The sequence below is a fragment of the Zootoca vivipara genome, chromosome 2, assembly GCF_965207765.1.
Source record: "Zootoca vivipara chromosome 2, rZooViv2.hap1.1, whole genome shotgun sequence".
NCBI lineage: Eukaryota > Metazoa > Chordata > Lepidosauria > Squamata > Lacertidae > Zootoca > Zootoca vivipara.
Genome location: NC_142584.1, coordinates 29578981 through 29599037, shown reverse-complemented (window position 1 = coordinate 29599037; position 20057 = coordinate 29578981). Strand labels below are relative to the sequence as shown.

Genomic DNA, 20057 nt, shown 5'->3' with positions numbered 1-20057 from the left:
ATGAAATGGCCTTGCAAGCCAAATGGGGAGGCCTTGAGGCTCAGATTTCTAGCCCATAAGGCAGGATCTCCCATACTTCTTCAACAAAGGAAGAGGGTGGGGGTTGCAGTTGATTCCAGTGGGAAACAGCTAAGGCACCAGAGCAAAACTTATTATCACACAGGATCCTAAATAGTTTTATTAGGCTTTGTACTTAACTGCCACCTGAAATATTAAATATTTGTTTTTAATAATAATATTTTATTACTCTAATGGTCTTTTTCCTCATCAATGTCCTAGGGAGACAGCGTGAGTGTTTCACTCCATGAGTTGATTAAATAATTTATTTATTTTTCCCTGAAGGGGAGCATATACATACAGCACTATATTGTTGTTTTACCCAATTTCTCCTTTGCCCTCATTAACTCTCCCCCTTTCATTAACCATTTAACCTTTCCCTGCGCCTTTAGTGAAGGACACTTCCCTTGTGTATTGACTCAAAATCTTGTGTCTCTCCCTAGAACCCGATGGAAGACAGATTTCGGATTATCACATTTTATCTATACTTGGCACTGATCCTTGTAGAGTTGGTTCTTTCGTGTCTTAAGGAAAGGCATCCATTTTTCTCTCCGGTTAACTTAGACCCTGTAAGTAAGTCCTTCTTGCAGTGACCACTAATTTAAGAATGCATGTCCACATCCTCTGATTTTTCCTAGAATGTGTCTTGGAACAAACCAGGTGTATGCTACATCTCACCTTAAGTGTCTCTGATTAGGGTTCTGCATCTGGACTGTATGTTTAAGGAAAGTATTTACCTTAGACATCTACAACTGTAGGCTGCATGTACCAAATCCAGCCCCATGAAGGCCTGCTCCCTATCCACAACCCACAAGCAGGCATGGTGTGAGTTTGGACTCGCTGGTAGCTTATTTTGAAGAAGCCATGTGTGAGAGGGCTGTATCTAATGAGGTGCTAATTTATGTGTAATGTTCTTTGCTAAAAGGGCATTGTGGAGGGGTGAAGTAGTTGATTTTTGGTGATGGTGGGATTTTGGGATGTTTGTCTCTTTGTGTGACAATTAGTAGCTGGCTGTGTGCGAAAGAATGGCCGAATTGTAGCTTATTTTCATATGGCCTGGCTGTGGATTCTGCAGTAAGAGAAAAGCTTTTCCTTCTATTCTGCCACAACCTGGTCTTAATAAAGTCTGCTGGGAGCAGGACAGAGAGGCTTTCTATTGTCTTGGCCCACGTCTTCTCTCTCCCCCGTCCCCCACCGGCCTGGCTGCTCCATCAGCAAGGATCCCCTGTGTTTGCTTTCTGGTAATAGCTAAAACACATACCCACTCCTTGCTTTTATGTCTGCTATTAGCAGGATTTGTTGAGATCAGATTGTGAAATCCAGCCATAGCCTTCAAACACTGCTCAGAGCTGGGGGGAGGTGGTGGGGAGCAGGAAATTGGCAGGACTTCCAGCACATCCTTAATATATACTTCCCAGGATATAACCCCAAATGATTTTGAATGCATGGTAGTCTTTGGCTACAAAAGCTTTGGCTAAAATATTGGATATATATATTTCTAAAAAACAAATCCATGTCTTCAACTTTTTATTGTAGAATCCCTGTCCAGAGTTAAATTCTGGTTTTCTTTCAAAGATCACATTTTGGTGGTTTACAAGGTAAGCATTACTGAGCTCTTGTTGATATCCTGTATTTTGCTGAAAGCAATATTGAAGTGGCATCCGTACAAAAGATTCCCCTCGTGCTCTTGGTTGCCTAGCTACATTCCTATACAATACAGCATTCATTCATGCTCTTCCCTCTTCCCTCTACCCCACACCCAGATGTTTTGTGCTTATTAGAGTAGAGGTTAACAAAAGTACTCAGAACAAATTGTTGGGCTCAGAATACTTTACTTCTAAATACATTTCCTTTGCACAATGGGCTGGTTTGGTGGATCTCAGGATCCTGGCAGAAAACGAATTACTGTAATTGCAGCAAGCCTCAAGTCTGCCCATCCCTGGTGTAGATCACCTTTCAGAACTGAGGTGCAGGAAGTGTGAGACGGCAGCTAAGTTCACAGATGGGAAACTGGAGTGCTGTGCGCTTAATTCCAGGTTTGGAAATGCTGGCTAACACTGTGAACAACTTGCACAGCGATGTTTGAATTGGCAATTAAGGTTCAGGTTTCATTTCCTGTTGGAATCGTATTTTATAGGGTGTTTTTTATTATTCTTACTGTGCAGCAGGAAAAGAAACTTAAGTCTCGTGTGTAACATGATGAAACAGATCTTTGTCAACCTTCAGCTCTCCAAAAAAAGTCTTTTTTTAAGGGGAGGGGAAGTTACATTTTTTTCCCTCTCCAAAGAAGAGGGAGATTAGTTTAATAAGCCATACTTTGTGCAAGGTTGAGGAGGGTTATTTTGCCATTGGGGGGGGGGAATCTAAGCTTTTATCTTCAAGCTTCTCTTTGCAATTAGAAGACATCAAGAGTTGTTAAAAAAACAGGGCTGAGAATAGAGTTCTAAAAGGCAATTTGCACATTTTCATTCATAAGTCTATTCCATCTGATTTCCACATTAATCTGTGATTTAAAAAAACCAAAACTGTACAAAAATTGTATTTGAATACAGGTGACTCTCAACTTATGTGGGGGTTACGTTCCAGGGATAGCGTTTAAAGGCAAAAGTGTATAATCAAAACACATTGGGTGCAATGGTGGACGGGATGGTGAAAGTATTTCAGCCCAGAAACCCACCCACTTTCTGTCCCTTAAAAAAAAAAAAGTCATGTGTGTTTACTGTATGGGCTGAGTAATAAAGTCTGGGCTACAAAAGAAAGAAACAAAAATGAAAGTTATTATCACAGTAAAGTAAAGTATATTGCTGTCATTGGTTTGTCAAGTGAAGTTCCAGATTTGCCAGGCCTGTGATGATGGCTGCTTTCTAAAGCCAAAAACCATATCACAGAATTTTAGATAAGCGCAAAATCTTAATGATAATTACTTTCCAGTCTGCATATTAATTCAGGAGATGCATATTAGGTTGGCTCACTTTTAAAAAGGCAGACCAAATTGAATTCTCCCTAGTTCTGAACCTAGCAGCCTATTCATTGCGCCACATCGTCCCATAGAGATTCCCACTTAGAAACTGAATAAAAGACTTTGCACCTAGCAACAGGAGGCTCAGCTGCCTCCTTTGCTACAAATGGCAAATGCATGGATGGAAAACTAAGGCCTCTAGGAAAATAGTTAATATCTGGAGACTTCCGAGCGTTAGCAATTCTGTTTGCAGAGGTTGGATAGCTGTTTGATGTCAACTTAAAATGCCACTTTCCTACCAAGATTTAAATCATTTTGTCCTAGTTTTTCTACTTAAAGAGAGATGGGTGAACTTGTAGCATTTGTAGTCAGTTCCCAAATTCAGTTGAGTTTCTGCAGGAGGGCAAGAGGTCAGCAGAGAGCTATTTAACACCCCTGACAGCAGCAGTTACATTGACGTCAGTACTGTAGTAATCTTGTTGCCATGTGGGAAAAGCAGGAGCGGGGAGACAGAAAAAAAAACCCCATGCATTTAAGGTTGGCTACTGTCAAGGTTTATCCCTTATGTTTGTGGATATCCTCACTGTAATAAATGAAAGTATGTGAACAGAGTTGCCAACAGAACCTCTTGTTTGCCAATACTTTAGTAATGTATTATGCCAAAGATTAGACAAGATTTTGAGGGTGCCCAAGGTGACGACAAAGCACAGCAGACATTTATGGTGGGATAATATTGAAGGCATCAAGGAAGTGCTAAAACGTGTGATGGAGTTGAAGTTCTGGTACCAGGTGTACAATATTTGCATGGTGAAACCCCTTTGAAAATGTGCTAACCTCATCTTGTGCACTTACCATCTTTACTCCCAGATCGAACTCAGAGAAAACCTTGTATTTTGGTTTCCATCAGAAAACCAAAGCACAGCACTGTCTGGCCAGTGTTTGTGTCAATCATGAAGCAAATCCCTCCTGTGCAGGGCTGTGCAGAGTGCTGATTAGTTATGCCTTATGACAGCCACAGTGCCACCTCCTCTGCTTCTCAGAGCACTTTTAAAGGGTGTTGAGCAAAAATACAAGCAAGGTGTTGGTGTGGATGAGGGTTGAGGGAGGGAGACAGAAAAACAAAGTGGACTTCCTGCTTGAAGGATTGTAGAGGATGGCAGGATGTCGGTGCTTCCAGAGGCTATATGTGTGTCATTACTGAGGTGAACATTGGAGAGTTAATGGGAAGCAGAGCTCACCCCTTAGTAGAAAAACTTGGCCTTACTCATCTTTGATCACCCCTTTGTACTTGCAGTCAGACCAGAAATACATTTTATGTTAAACACATGGCCATTGCTGCAAACGGCAAATATGTATTCATTTCCCACCTGTTACTTCCAGAACAATTTACCTGTATCCACAGCATTGTGCATGTCCCCCATCCCCACCCCACTGATAGCAGCATGTGATGTGGGGCAGGGAAATGTACAACAGCCTCTGCCATCCAGTAGCCGGGTAAGTTGTCCTGGATGCCTAGTGTAGAGGAGGGAGAAATTAAATGTGTGTGCGCACATGCACTGTCTGTAGAGGCCTTTGCACATTAAGCGTAATACTGCAGTACTCTTTTCAGAAAGTTGACTTGTGTGTCCAAACTGATTACCAACGTCTTTTGTTTGTTTGTTTTAACAATACAGTATGGCAGTCCAGGGATATAAGAAGCCTCTTGAAGATAAAGATTTATGGTCTCTGAATGCGGAGGATAAATCTGAAGTGATAGTACAGAAGCTGCAGAAAGAATGGGATAAGCAAAATCAAGAAGTGCAACAGTAAGTTGGCTTTGCCTTAATAAGTCACTCTTATTGTGCATAAACTCTTGCTTTTTAACTGTGTTTAGAAAACCACCAAAATTGTGTGCCATCGTAATGTGCCAAAAAAAAGAGAATTTTGCAGCCTACATAAATGATGATGATTGTGCAAAATGCATAGTTAAGCTAATGTGCATATGTTAAGCTAATGTGCATATGTTTGCTTATTTTGCATAATTTGTTGTGCTTTTGCTAATCAAAGGATGATGCAAGGAACCTCAAAGCACTGGAACTCTATCTCAGAACAACGAGTAATCAACCCCCATTCTAGTGTCACATTTTACCTGCATTTTCTATCACACTTTCATTATTATCTTAATAATAATAAAGACTAGAACCTGGGGGGGGGGGAGAAACCCTGTCCAGGCCCCCAGGACCTTGTGTGGGAGCTGGAGTTGAGCAAATGAGCTGGACAGTAGGCAGCTGTTGACCCAAGCAAGAGATTAGAGAACTGGAAGGGGTGGTGATGATGATGATGATGATGATGATGATGATGATGATGATGATGATTGATAACAACAACAACAACAACAACAACAACAACAACAACAACAACAACAACAACAACAACAACTTTTATTTATATCCCGCCCTCCCTGGCCAAAGTCGGGCTCAGGGCAGCTAACATCAGATATATAACTTTAGTCTAAAATCAAACAATAATTAAATTTCCTCCTAAAAACAGGTCAATATCCTTGTTGCCAGCTTCCTCTCTTCCTCTGCTGGGTGATTGTTTACAGCAGGATATCCCTTTTATGGAGTGGACCATTGTTCATTCCTGTGCCAACTCCAGGTTTCCCATTGTATCTGCTGCTGCCTTTGCTCTTGAGACCCAGGTGGTGAAGGTGAAGAACAGGGGATGAAGATGGGGCTTGAGATGCGGTCAGAGGGGTTATCAGGCTGCCTTTGGACTAATGTGGGTTCTTCCAGCTCCTCAGTTGTGCTGCTGTTCCCCACAAGGTGTTCCATGTCTCTTTCTCATAAGACATATCTCACTGGGTCAGGGTTGTGTGGGATTCCTTTAGAAAGCTGAGATTCTCAGAACAAACCCATACTTGCATGGAATGGTTGTGGAATACCCACCGCTGTGTTCATGTGGCTTTTTGGAGAGGGTTAGGGTTTGCATTAGAATTGTCCGTCTAATGCATTAAAAAGAGAATTGAATTACTTAAGCTAAATGCATAAGAACTGGACATACATATAATAAAGAGCAATGCAAAAGAGAGAGAGAAAGAGCAGGAATTGTCAGTGTACACACCATTTTCCATCAGAAACTTTCAATGATCTGGTCTGCTCCTAGGAGCCAAAAAAAGTTATTTTAGTGTAGCCACCTGCTATTGAACCAAGAAGAAACAGATGGTACAGATGGAAGCATGTTAGTTGAGCATCTCTCAGTGATACCTAATTCCATACTAACCATCTGGCACACTGCATAGGAGTTCTGTACTCTCATTTACATGTGTGTATGCCTTGTCATGCTTCCGTATCATTCTTTGGATTTCAGTTGAAATTGTAACTCTTGCCCTCTCTGATTCATCCTCTATATTTTGGAAAGTGGTTTGTTCACTGTGAACTGGACACCTCTTAAGATATCATATTTTTTTGCATTTTTGCATGTGGTTCCTGAGATCAAGGTGCAGCTTTTGTCTGTGCTTGGATACAATGAAGATGGACAACTGAACCTTTCAAAACTGCACTGATTTCAAACATTGATCTCAAAACTGCACTGATTTTAACCATTGATTTCAAAACTGTGCTGATTTTGTTTCTTAGAAATTCTGAGCCACGCCTGGTATGAGGCTGCTAGTGTTAAAATGCAGAAAGCTACTTTATGTTTTCAATCTAAACTAGGTCACATACTACAAACATTTCTTAGCAGAGTGATGATTTATCTGTTATGGTCACAGGCCAATAAAAGGGAATGCAAACAGGACAACTATAATAAAAATGCTGATATTCACAGAGGAGCCAAAAGGGAGTTCCTGCTTTACCATCCGGCTCTTAACTTATATTTTAGATAGGAAGAATTTAGCTGCATTTTCAGTAATGTAAGAAGAGGAATCATTTAAACAAGAGATAGCCTAATTTCAGTGGGTCTTCCAGGTAAACGAAGAATCAGCTTCTTTCTGGGCTTATTATACAAATTGTCATATATAGATTAAAATGACCCACAGGTTTTGTCTCTCTGATCCCACAGGGACAAATGCCTTCATTATGTGACATGTTCTTAAACTCGCCTGTATGTAAAGCAGAAGGCAGAACATTAATAAAATAAAAACAACTGAGGATAAATGCTCTCTCTCTCTGTAAATAGCAGTGTGTCTGAGGTTTTATCTTATCAAGAGAGATAACTAGTAAGCTGAATCACTCAGCTGTGTATGGCTCATGAGCCATTGCATACATACCTGATAAGACACACCGTACAGTCCCTTCCACCTCAGAATGCATGCTGTGTACATAGTGGATCATTTGTTTGAAATCACCCCTACACCATCTCTTTCTTTATGTGAGCATACCAGGGGGTGGAGAAGATCAGGTCGCTGTTGATGTTTTGTCGTGAGTTAAGCTAAGCTATAGTGAGTTGGGTGATCCCAGAGCTTCCATGTGATGAGGGAGATTCTGCTTTATAAGTTTCACCAATCACATGAAGGGGTTCAATTTGCGTTCAAGTGAACATGAACAGAAGTCTCTGTGGGCCTTTCCCTATTCAACAGGAGGAAGGGCAGGGACTGAGAGGTGTGTGGTGTGGGACTGGCGCATGCACCCCCTTCCCCGGTCCACACTTTGAGCTTTCATGTGTTTGGGCAAATACCTGGCTTCCATTAATTTGTGCCTTTGTCTTGAAATGTCGCTGGAATATCGGTTTTGTTGGGCGCAAAATCGGTGAAAGGATAGTCAAAACTGTTGTAAAGTAAGAGGCTGTTAGACATAAAATAATCGGGGTAAAAATACTGGAAGATGCATGGCAAATCCATAGCTGTATACTAAACAAAATAATTTAGTGGGTGTTATCCAACATTAGTTAAGCTCAGAGGAGACCTATTGAAACCAATGGACCTAAATTACTCGTGTGCATTGATTTCAGTTGGTCTCTTCTGAGTAAAGCTATCACCCATTAGTTTTATTTCTTGAAAGACCATAAAACCAAAAAATGTGGATGTTTGAAATGTGGCTGCTTTCCTAAGCAAGTATGTCATCATCATCATCATTATTTTGCTGAATAGGAAAGGGAAATTATCAGATGCTGAAGCTTGTATTTGCCTGAGCCAAAGCTTTAGACTACAGCTTTTTATTTAAGTAAAACTAAACTAATTTAATCTTGAATCATTCCTACATGAACTGGCCAGTCTTCACTCAAATCAGTTGATCTGATAGGTTGATGTGGAAATTTCTGTGCCTGAATACACCAAGCAGAGGGACTGCAGTAGTAATATCTCATACGGCTAATTTGCGAATCAGGTTCCAAATGTGCTGCCTTATGTCACTCTAAATATGCAGCTTTTATATAGTTATTAAATAAAGTACCTATTTTAGCACAGACAGTACTTTAAACTGAGGTCCCTTTTATTTTCATGGGGGAAACTGCTCCCTGCTCTTGGCTACTAAAATGTGGGGCCCATATCCTACAAACATATCTTAGCAGTTCTCACTGAAGCAATGCCACATTTGAGGCCCAAAGGCTGCTATTATTTAAGAGAGTCAACATTCCTAACAAACCCTCCACTTTTTCAGCTGACTTTAACAATCTCTTTCGTTTCCCTAGGAAAAAAGATATATCCTATAAAAAAAGCTCGAACCAAATAGAGAACCATGTTGGTGATGGCCTTGAGGAAACAGAAATCCTGATAAGTAGCAACACAAAGCAAAAAGAACCATCTTTTCTCAAAGCCTTACTCAGGACCTTTGGCCCATACTTCTTAATTGGCTCCTTCTTTAAATTAATGCAAGATCTGTTGTCTTTCGTCAACCCCAAGTTGCTCGGGTGAGTTCCACGCTCTCATTCAAGTTCATTTCACGTGATCCATTAGCACAGTGTTTCCAAAACTTGGGTTTCCAGCTGTTTTTTTGAACTACGACTCCCATCATCCCTAGCTAGCAGAACCAGTGGTCAAGGATGATGGAAATTGTAGTCCAAACGTAACTGGAAACCCTACTTTGGGAAACCTTGCATTAGTGAATAGCTAGAGAAAAGGTACCGGTAATAGTTTTAAGGCGCCACAGGGTGTTTAATGCTTTCTGTAAGCTTTTGGGGTTTTCCCATTTACTGCACTCCAGTCTCTGCATGTCGCAGGACACCTATTTTATCCTGTGCTGAGTCCTTGCCTATCTGCATAGCAGATGCGGGGAATCTCAGGGGAGCATGGCAGTCTGATAGGGAAAGGCTGTCAATGAGGGAATACATAATGGGTTTCCATGTGTTACTAGTTTTGCATAAGAACACTGACTGGGGAACAAGGGAGGCTTTCATTTAGACATATCGCTAACATGACTAAATGGTGTAGTATCTCCTCTTTGCACCATATTTCTTTCCAGTTCACACTTGCATGTCTGCATGGGAAAGAATCCCATTTTGAACTGCAACACACAAAAGTTCATCTATGTGTGTTTGATTGGCAGATGCAAAGATTACATGTGTGCATGCTTTCCAGTCAGGGCCGGCACAAGACATTGTGCTGCCTGAGGCAGGATCTGCATCTGTCTTCATGATAGGGAAGGGCTGTAGCTCAGTGAAATATGCTTTGCATGTAGACGGTCCCAGGTTTAATCCTCCGCTTTTCCAGGTAGTGGCTGTGCAAAAGAAGAGGGCAGGGGATGATGCTAGAATACAGTATAGAAGACAGGAAAGTGGCTAGACTATCTTTGTGGCAGACTAGCAGAGAGCTTTGTGAGGAGGCACAAATTCCCCATCACCACCCGAGGCAGTTGCTTCATTTTGCCTCACGATACAGCTGGCCCTTTTTTACCGTGCCTTGCATGTACAGTGGTACCTCGGTTTACAAACACAATTGGTTCCGGAAGTCTGTACTTAACCTGAAGTGTACTTAACCTGAAGTGAACTTTCCCATTGAAAATAAAGGAAAGTGGATTAATCCGTTCCAGACGGGTCCGTGGAGTACTCAACCTGAAGTGTACTTAACCCGAGGTATGAGTGTAACTGGTTCCGGAAGTCCGTACTTAACCTGAAGTGAACTTTCCCATTGAAAGTAATGGAAAGTGGATTAATCCGTTCCAGACGGGTCCGCGGAGTACTTAAACTTTAAATACTCAAACCGAGGTGTATGACTGTACTATGTAGCTGTAACTTGCTTCAGCTTTTCAGCCCCTCTACACACTAGGCTGGCACAGTGAAATCCAGGTATGCCATTTGACCAACACACAACACCAATCAACATACAGGTGCCTGCAATTTTCCACAATATTTTTAATTTTAGGTTTTTTAAATTGGATTGCTGTAGAAAAATGAAGGGGATAAAACAATTAAGATGTTTGAGGTGGTCTTATGCCTTCTAGGCATGTGCCCAGAAGAATGGTTTGAATTATTGGTGCTGCTGTGGGTAAGAATAAGTAGTGTGTTGTGCTCTGCCCCACTAATATCTTTGTTTCTTCCCCTTGTTGTCTATTTGTTTCGTCTTCTCCTTAAACAGTCTGTTAATTGGCTTCATTAAGAATAAAAGCGCTCCCTTATGGTGGGGGTATCTGATTGCAGCTTTGATGTTTTCCTGTGCCGTGCTGCAGACGATAATCCTTCACCAGCATTTCCAGTACTGCTTTGTTACTGGGATGAGACTGAGAACGGGCATCATCGGGATGATCTACAGAAAGGTAGAAGCAGGCTAATGTTTTTGCAAGCCCAGGCAGTGAATATGAACAAAGAGATTTTGCTTGAGGGGGCAGAAAGAAAGCACCATATTTTTGTAATGTTGTAAAAAGGAGGAGCCAATAAGACTTGGCAATGCACTGAATATGAGGAGCAAAAGAGAGGGAGGATTCAAATGCATAAGCCCCGAACTGTCAACTGTCTCTAATCCTGCATATACACATTTAGGGTTGCCAGACTCAATAGAGGACAGAACTTCTGTGCCTTTAATTGCCCTGCTCTCTTTTGAGTCTGGAAACCTTAAAGAGAAACCAGCAGACCCTTTGTTTAATTTCCAAGCAAAGGGTCTGTTGGTTTCTCTTTAAGGTTTCCAGAGTCAAAAGAGAGCAGGGCAATTAAAGGCACAGAAGTCCTGTCCTCTATTGAGTCTGGCAGCCCTATACACATTCCATGTTTCTTCTCAGTGTTCTGGCATTTGCAGTATATTCATAAATGCTTCTGTTGCCACTTGCAACTTTAAATCTTAAAGAATTAAGGATTTTTAATCTAGCTCTCAGCCCAGCTTTGACCCGCCCCCCAGTCCAGAACTGTCCTTTTATCTGCATTTCCATAATTCTGGCATCATTACTTAATCCTGCCCTTTTTCTCAGTTGGCTCTCATCAACCAGTGCTTGGGTGGCTGACATCTCAAGAACAATCCTGCAACTATTCAACTATCCCCCCCCCCGGCCACTTGACATCTCCTTCAAAGACTTGGGCTCCCTTCAGATGCACACATTCAGCCATGTGGAAGCAAGCTCAGATGTGGCTGCAGTCTTTGCATGTGAGATTACCAGAGGCATGTGGAGTGAGGCTTAATGTGTGGGTCTTTCCCACCCATTAATTCCTTTCTTTCCGGCATGGTGCCAGCTGGATGGAAAAGATCCACACGGATATGTAGGATTTTGTATAAATTGGTGTGCTTGTGAAGGACTCCCCAATATTATTTTAGCAAGTAGAATGAATATAAACCCATATTCTTTTGGTGTTTGTAATTGGATAATTAGGACCACCCTAACCATGTTCGCCACAGTTTTAAGTTATTTTTTAATGTAACCCAAATTGCCCAACACAGGCCTGCTTTTGTGCAATATATAGGAAACACATTTTGCTACCTGCTCAACACCAGATGCATCATGCTGAGTTTTTATGGTACGAGCCCGATAGATGTGCCATACTGCCATGCTTTTTTTATTAATCAGATTTGCTTAAAAGCGGTTGTGTAAAAGCTAAATGAATTCGTGGCAGTTGAAAATCATTCTTGAAAGAATAGTTCTTCAACTGGCAATACTAACCATTGCACACATGTAAAAAGTGGATTTGATGCTTGGTGTATTACATACTGTGCACATTTAGCTCTATCTGTGCATCATGTGTTTGCATTCCTGGTACCCCAGCTACAGCTGCTTGTGAAATCCTCACAAATACTTCTCCTTCATACCAAACTATTTTGATTATTCCTCTGTTTTGCAAGTTCCCCAAGTCATTTGTATAAACAGGATATATATATAAAAAAAGACTGCATTTGAGTTTGCTTATATTTGCATAATCAAATGAGTGTAGTAGTGGTTGGAACAATTTTATATCTTTAGTTATTAATGGCTAATATAATGGTTAATAATGTCTAATATAACAATACAATGCATAATGGAAGCACACACGCCCCCCCCCCCAGTGGGTACCAAGCTTTGACATATCTTTGTTTTGTGGAAAAATGTGGAAAATCTTACATGATGAGCCACTATGCAGAACAGCTGCCACAGGGAGGGACTTAGACTGCCAGACCCAAGCTCACTTACAAGGCAGTAAGATCCATTGGACATAGTAAGTCTTACTTGCTAGTGGACATTCATAAGATGGTGTTGTTAAAGTAGCTTCTATATAATGGTGGTGGTAACATGAACTGATCCTTAATACTGTATACATTTCCTGAAGAGCTTTGTTTCAATTAAAAATTCTTAATATGGAAGGTTTGCATATGGTGATCTTTCCCAATTGTTTATTCCTTTTGGACTAAAAAGTCCTTAGCAAGACACAGCTGATTGCTAACCAAATTATTGCCTTAGATCCAAAAAAATAATAATACTTTGTTATCTGTTTGTGAGGGAGAGGCACAGGATCTTACCCAAGGAGACCTCATGAGGGCTGCAAGACATTCTATAGCAAAGTTTGGGAGGTCTTTAAATACAAGAGCCATGGTTTATAGAACTCGGGGACTTGATGCTCATGGAAAAAGTAACTAACAAATTGCAGGAACAAAGAAGTAATAAGAAGTCAGAATTCACCTGTATGCTGCCAAAACGCAACAAGGATACAGGCATCCCATGGGGATCTTTGGAAATACAGTTTTTGTTTGATAAGAGGAATGGTTTATATTGAATATGTGCTTCTACTGCATGGAATATAGTACTCTTGGGGAGTGACAGAGAGGATGTTCTTTCTGTTCTGAAAAATAAAAGAGTTTTTTTTAAAATATGGAAGGTTTTCTGGTGGGAGCTTGGAAATACACCAGGAACCAGTGAAGTTGCCACAAAGCTAGGGAAATATGTTCCCACCAGCCAGTCCAAGCTGGTGAGTCATGATGCTGTAATCTGGGGTAACTGAAGTTTCTGAATAGTCTTTAGAAGTAGCCCCAGGACTGATGCATTGCAGTAGTCCAGTCTGGCTGTTCCCAGAGCATGGATAGCTGTGGCCAGGCAATCTGCCCAGAATAGTATTCAGATAAACACCAACTGAAGCAAATGGGAGGTATTTCAAGGCATGGAAGCCTCCAATGACAGACCAGGATCTATCAGCATCTCTAAGCCACAAACCTGATTCTCGGCATGGGGGAAGTACGGGATCGAAATGTTACAAAATGAGAAAATATGCCTAAATAAGGGAGTTTCTCTCATTGTCTCTCCAGTCTTTAGTCATCACCAACTCAGCAAAGCGCTCTTCCACTGTTGGAGAAATTGTCAACCTGATGTCAGTGGATGCCCAGAGAGTCATGGATCTGACTACCTTCCTAAATATGTTGTGGTCTGCGCCACTCCAGATATGCCTAGCTTTATCCTTTCTCTGGCAGGTACAGAGTCACTTATGTTTTTTCTTTCTGATTTGGCACAATGTGCAGCCATTAAGCTTAAGGCTGACTCAGCTTGAAGGGGGGAAGGGATCGTGGAAAGTCATATTGCAGTCAACCTGTTTCTCCCAGCAGAATTCCAAGCCCTTGTCTTTAGAATGTTCTGTCTGAACAGATGAATAACTGAGTATGCAGAGCTCAGGTGAGCTGCAATATCCTTAGATTTAAAGAGCCATAGCAGGAGTATAATGGGAGAAGGATCCTAGAGGTGAGTTTAGGGGATGGTTTTTATTTATCTCAGTTTTTATTTGCAAAGCTGCTGTAGAACATTGCAGTCCTCAGTTCCCTCTTAGCTCAATAAGAGAGATCTCTAATGATAAGCATAAAAAACCAGCTTTTCAGGTTCATTTTTTGTTTGCTTTTGTCTCTGACATAAGCTTATGTGCCTGACATAAGCTGGTGCATTTGCGAAGCAGGTTATGGCACCATTTTTTACCAGCTTGCTTCTACGTAGAGTGCCAGTATACAGCATCCAAGGAGCCATTTTTTAGCAGTGCCTGTGCTGGTTATAAATAAATACCCAAAGATTTTGGATTCATAGTCAATTAGGTTTTACTCAGAGTAGACCTACTGAAATTAGCAGAGCAAACTTGGTCATCTTCATTAATTTCAGTGGGTCTGTTCTGAGTAAAACTTTGTTGAATCCCATCCTTTCTGTTCCCCTGTCCTCCATTCCTTCCTTAGCTTCCAGGTACGCATATGTGACTGCTTGGTACAGATAAAAAGAGAAGTTCTATAGAGATTTTGCAGAGCTTCTCTAGGTTCTTGCACTTCATGTTGAAAATCTATTTAGGCAACTTTAGCCCTGTGAACCTTTCTGTGCTATAGTGGTTAGAGTGCTGGACTAGAACTGGGGACGCATAGCTCCCTGTGTAACACTGGACCAGTCATCTTCTCTTAGTTTAAATGACCTCATACAGCTCATGTGCAGGTAAAATGAGAGGAGGATCATGTGTGGAACTTTGAGCTTCTAGGAGGGTATAAATGTAATAAATTCCAGCTTTTAATATTAATTGGAAGAGAATAGAATAGTGACTGTTGTGTTTTGCATTGTTTTGAAGGCTTTAGGGGCATCTGTGCTGGCAGGAGTTGCTGTGATGGTCTTACTCATCCCATTTAATGCTGTAATAGCTATTAAAACCAGAGCACTCCAGGTAAGTACATCTAGTACATCCATTCCAAACTAATTTTGATTGTCTAGCTGAGGCTCCCTGCAAAAGGAAGCAGAAAGAGGGTGCTGGCAGATTAGTCAACACTTAGATCTTAGAGCAATTTGACTACCGTGTGCAGAGCATGGCTTCTTTGCACCTGCTTGTCTACCCTGGGATTTCTGCCTTGCCTTGCCGTCAAGTCTCACTGTGAAACTTTACCTGAGCTGCTGCCTGCTCAGAGCCCTTCTCCTGTCTGTTTTTTTCCTGAACATGGTCCTGATTATCTTGTGCCCTGGACTTTATTCTCATTTGCTTCCTGTCTAGAACAGATTCTGCAAAACCACTTCTTGCAGCTTTCCCAGCAAAACCTCTCCCCCCCCCAGAGCAGTGGGTAGTAGAAACATTTTCCACAGTGCTTTATTTTTCCTTTCCAATACTCTGCTCAGAAGGAGCATGACTGGTGAAATTGCCCATAGAGTAGAGGCCCTCCACTCAGTATAGTTTTGAATCACAGAGCTGCAGATCTCGGAGATCATCTGGATCAGTTCTGTGAAATTCCTTAACATCCTACCCTGTGATTATTATCAAAATTATAACATGCCCTACACAATAAGCAAAGAAAGCCAAGAGCAATTAAACAAGTGTTTGGAATATATTCACATATATATGCTAAGGAAGGGGCACAGTTGGCGCTGTGGGTTAAACCACAGAGCCTAGGGCTTGCTGATCAGAAGGTCAGCGGTTCAAATCCCCGCGACAGGGTGAGCTCCCGTCAACCTAGCAGGTCGAAAGCAGGTCAAAAGTGCAATTAGATAAATAGGTACCGCTACAGTGGGAAGGTAAATGGCGTTTCCGTGTGCTGCTCTGGTTCGCCAGAAGCGGCTTTGTCATGCTGGCCACATGACCTGGAAGCTGTACGCCGGCTCCCTCGGCCAATAACGCAAGATGAGCGCCACAACCCCAGAGTCGGTCACGACTGGACCTAATGGTCAGGGGTCCCTTTACCTTTACCTTTATATGCTAAGGATACTGCCATGAGCACCATAAATGGATGCCTTTGCAACGAAAACTTTCAATGCAGCTTTATTCCCAGGTACATGGGAATAAATTAAAAGACGCTTGCTTCTTGGGAGAAAAGCAATGACAAACCTATACAGCATCTTAAAAAGGGTTTTCCCAGTAGTGATGTATGGAAGTGAGAGCTGGACCATAAAGAAGGCTGATCGCCGAAGGATTGATGCTTTTGAATTATGGTGCTGGAGGAGACTCTTGAGAGTCCCATGGACTGCAAGAAGATCAAACCTATCCATTCTGAAGGAAATCAGCCCTGAGTGCTCACTGGAAGGACAGATCCTGAAGCTGAGGCTCCAATACATTGGCCACCTTATGAGAAGAGAAGACTCCCTGGAAAAGACCCTGATGTTGGGAAAGATTGAGGGCACAAGGAGAAGGGGACGACAGAGGATGAGATGGTTGGACAGTGTTCTTGAAGCTACGAACATGAGTTTGACCAAACTGCGGGAGGCAGTGGAAGACAGGAGTGCCTGGTGTGCTCTGGTCCACGGGGTCACGAAGAGTTGGAAACGACTAAACAATAACAACAACATGTAGGATTGCAGCATTCAGAGTGTTACAGCCAGTTCTAATGGGAGTGATAGTAAAATTCCCTTTCTTTCACCGACTGCTAATAATTAACTCATTTTAATTGTGAGGGGATGTTTAAAAACATCTGATTTGTATTTACATTTTAGTGATCCTGTATTGGTGCTGCTTATTTTCTGCACTGCATTTCTCTTAAGGTGAGCATGAACTTTAGCTCTGCAGCTGCTGCTGTTTCTGTTTCCCCCTCACTCCTTATACTTCCACAGTGCAGTTCTTTTGTGGCTTGTCAGTTGAACAAGAGCATAGGATGAAAGGAATTCAGTGAAAAATAGTTTTCATTTTCGGGCGGTGGGAACACAACAATAATATCGACAACCACCACCTAATGGTGAATTGCCTGATGCTGTAGGCTGCCATGTCTCCACCGCCCCCTCCACCGACCTTAAAAAGTCACCTAAATAGTAAATAGGAACCACATTCCTTGCCTTGGCTGCTTGACAGTGGTTTCTGTAACACCAGCAAGGACAGAAATGTGATGGAAAGAGTCCAGGAAAAAAAGCCTCAGTGGGTTAATAGGTTTTCTTTCTGCTTCCTTTATGACGATGAGTCTGCCTGCAAAAGAACCACATACAGAATATCAGGCTGGTGTCAGCTTTGTTCTAAGTACATAAGGATTAAAATGCGACCTATGTCCTAGTGACTGAGGGCTATGCTTCTTCACATATTACATCTTGAACATATTTGAAAATTAGGAACAGAGAAAGCTGCCTTACACTGAGTCAGACCATTGGTCCATCTTGCTCAGTATGGCCTATGCCAACTGGGATTGTGCCCAGGGTTTCAGACAGGGAATCTTTCCCAGACCTACCTGCCAGATGCTGGGGATCAAACCTGGGACCTTAGGCATGCAAAGCAGATGCTGTGCAACTGAGCTGTGGCCCTTCCCCTGTACTATAATTATTGCATATCAAGTAGCCAAAGGCCAGTGCTAAGGAAGAGTCCAAATAAGATCTTATTGACAAATGCTTCTCTTTCTCCAACTAAACCCAATCAAGCATGAGTTACAGCTCATAAGGAATAATTTGCAGTTCTCTAGGTTCCCTTGCACAAGTTTTTCTTAGAACGTCCTGCCTCAGATCCTTTTAAATGGAATCAGGGTAGAGAAACATAATGATTAAAAAATGAAAATGAAATGGACTTTGTGTATATGTATCTAATGGGAGTTTTATGGGTAAAACAAAACAAAACTAGAAGCCAGTACTCCTATCTTAATAAAAGTGTTGTGAGTACCAGTGCAATATGACAGTCCTGGACATGGATCCTGAGATCAAGGAGCGGGATTTTATCTACATTTGGATAGAGCTATATGCCATTTTGAAGCGAGGTCAAAGCTGTACTGCTTTTTTGGTTTCTTAGAATTCCCAGGCGACACATGGTATGAGGCTACTAGTAGTAAACAATTTGGATATAAGCTTGTTAGTCCCACATTTAATCTCTAAACTGAATCAACATCCTTGACCAGATACATTGAGTGGGGTTTTCTTTATCATTCACATGCCCAACCCATAATAAATTCTTATTCATCTTGCAATGAACATACCTACTTATTTTCAGTTGTGTAGAAGTACACCATCCGTACAGAAAAGTGGGTGTGGTATTTTAATAGTATCTAAATTTATGAAAGTATTGTTTTGTTATTCCTTGGAGACCTGGACACGCGAAGCATGGTCCAAGTTCTTACACAAATGGCTATTGGTTAATGGTGATCTTTAACATTGTTTAGGTGAAACAGATGCGCTACAAAGACTCCCGCATCAAGCTAATGAATGAAATCCTAAATGGTATAAAGGTTCTCAAGCTCTATGCTTGGGAACCATCCTTTGCAGAAAAGGTTCTGGAGATAAGGAAGAATGAACTGCAGGTTTTGAAGAAATCAGCCTACCTAAATTCTTTGTCAACATTTGCATGGATCAGTGCACCGTTTCTGGTAAGCTTTGTTTGTATACCTTATCTTTTGTCAGAGGAACTGTCTGCAAGTTGTCAGGACCGTCCCTGTAACTTAACCAGGGAAAATATGAAAAGTCTGTGGAAAGTCCAGTTGCTGAGTTATTGTTCATGCAATGCAAGAAATGGGCATGGCCTGATTTCTTCTCAGGGTGTGGCTGCTGGGAGAGGGGCCTAAGCCCTGTAAAAAGATGCATTACTGCAGGAGAGGAAAGATGACCAACATGAGTTCTCCATAAGTCAAAGACGGGGAACCTATGGCCACCCAGACTTTGATGGACATCTATTCCCATCAACCCCAGCCAGTTGAGGATGCTGGATGTTGCAGTCTCAACATCTGGAGCGGGGGGGGGGGGCGGCAGTACAGATTTTCCATCCTTACTGTAAGCATGGCAATTTTTACTGCTACTCATGATAATGTAATTATAATTCTCTTCCTGGAAAGCAAGAAGATTGGCTTGATCTGGACTTTCCTGGGCTGTCTACCGTGTTTCTCATATTATAAGACATGTCTTATATTTATTTTTTCCTCAAAAAAACACACTATGGCTTATTTTCAAGGGATGTCTTATTTTTTTCCTCCTCCTCCTGCCGCGGCCGGCATTGCTGCTGCGCCTATCACTATGTCTTATTTTCGGGGTATGGCTTATATTCCTTGAATGCTTAAAAACCCTGCTATGGCTTATTTTATGGGTATGTCTTAAAATATGAGAAACAGGGTACTTACTTGCTAAATAAAAAATACTAAGCCTGTAGTAGGCTATCCTTCACAATGCCAACTTCTCAAACTACAGTGGATGCTCGATGCACGTTTGCAACCCACGTCTGCGCAGGTTGTAATTCAGCGCTTCTGCGCATGCGCAAAGAGCGATTTAGCAGTTCTGCGCATGCATGCTGAACCCGGAAGTAACCCATTCCGGTACGTCCAGGTTCAGCGTGGAGCGCAACCCGAAAGGACGTAACCCACAGCGGACGTAACATGAGGTATGACTGTACTTTTAAACTACTACTAAAAAAAATAGTATTGGTGGTCAAAGTTCCATCTAGCCTGGCACTCTGTTTTCAACTAGGACTAGTCAGTTATGCCTGGGAAGCTCATGATGGAAAAAACAATCCTGTACCTGCTCATTGTCCCCAGTATCAGAAGTATACTATCTCCTGTGAACATGAAAGCTGTATTTTTGCTGTGATGGCCAGCAGCCATTATGTTCTATAGATGTGTATAAAACAGGGGTGGGGAACTAATAGCCCTGCAGGTGTTGCTGAAATACAACTCCCGTCATCCCTGTTAATCCCCCAAACTGAGTGGTGGATGTTAAGAGTAAAAAGAAAGAAAAACCTGGCCACAGTTATCCACCCCTGCATTGAAGAGTCATTTTAGCTAGTAACCATCCCCAGTATTTTGTGGCAGTGAATTCCGTAACTTGAGTATGTGTATGAAGAAATACATTTCCCTGCC

The 20057-nt window shown here is 41.8% G+C and overlaps 1 protein-coding gene across 1 annotated transcript in view; it reads left to right on the top strand.

Moving 5' to 3' along the window:
* ABCC3 (ATP binding cassette subfamily C member 3) overlaps positions 1 to 20057 on the top strand; it is a 71922-nt gene that overhangs the window by 22576 nt on the left and 29289 nt on the right. Inside the window, exons 5-12 of the mRNA XM_035104353.3 lie at positions 501 to 626; positions 1594 to 1655; positions 4690 to 4821; positions 8624 to 8842; positions 10506 to 10683; positions 13623 to 13784; positions 14903 to 14995; positions 18378 to 18581. Of these exons, the coding sequence (XP_034960244.2) occupies positions 501 to 626; positions 1594 to 1655; positions 4690 to 4821; positions 8624 to 8842; positions 10506 to 10683; positions 13623 to 13784; positions 14903 to 14995; positions 18378 to 18581 (1176 nt within the window). The remainder of the gene's footprint in view (positions 1 to 500; positions 627 to 1593; positions 1656 to 4689; positions 4822 to 8623; positions 8843 to 10505; positions 10684 to 13622; positions 13785 to 14902; positions 14996 to 18377; positions 18582 to 20057) is intronic.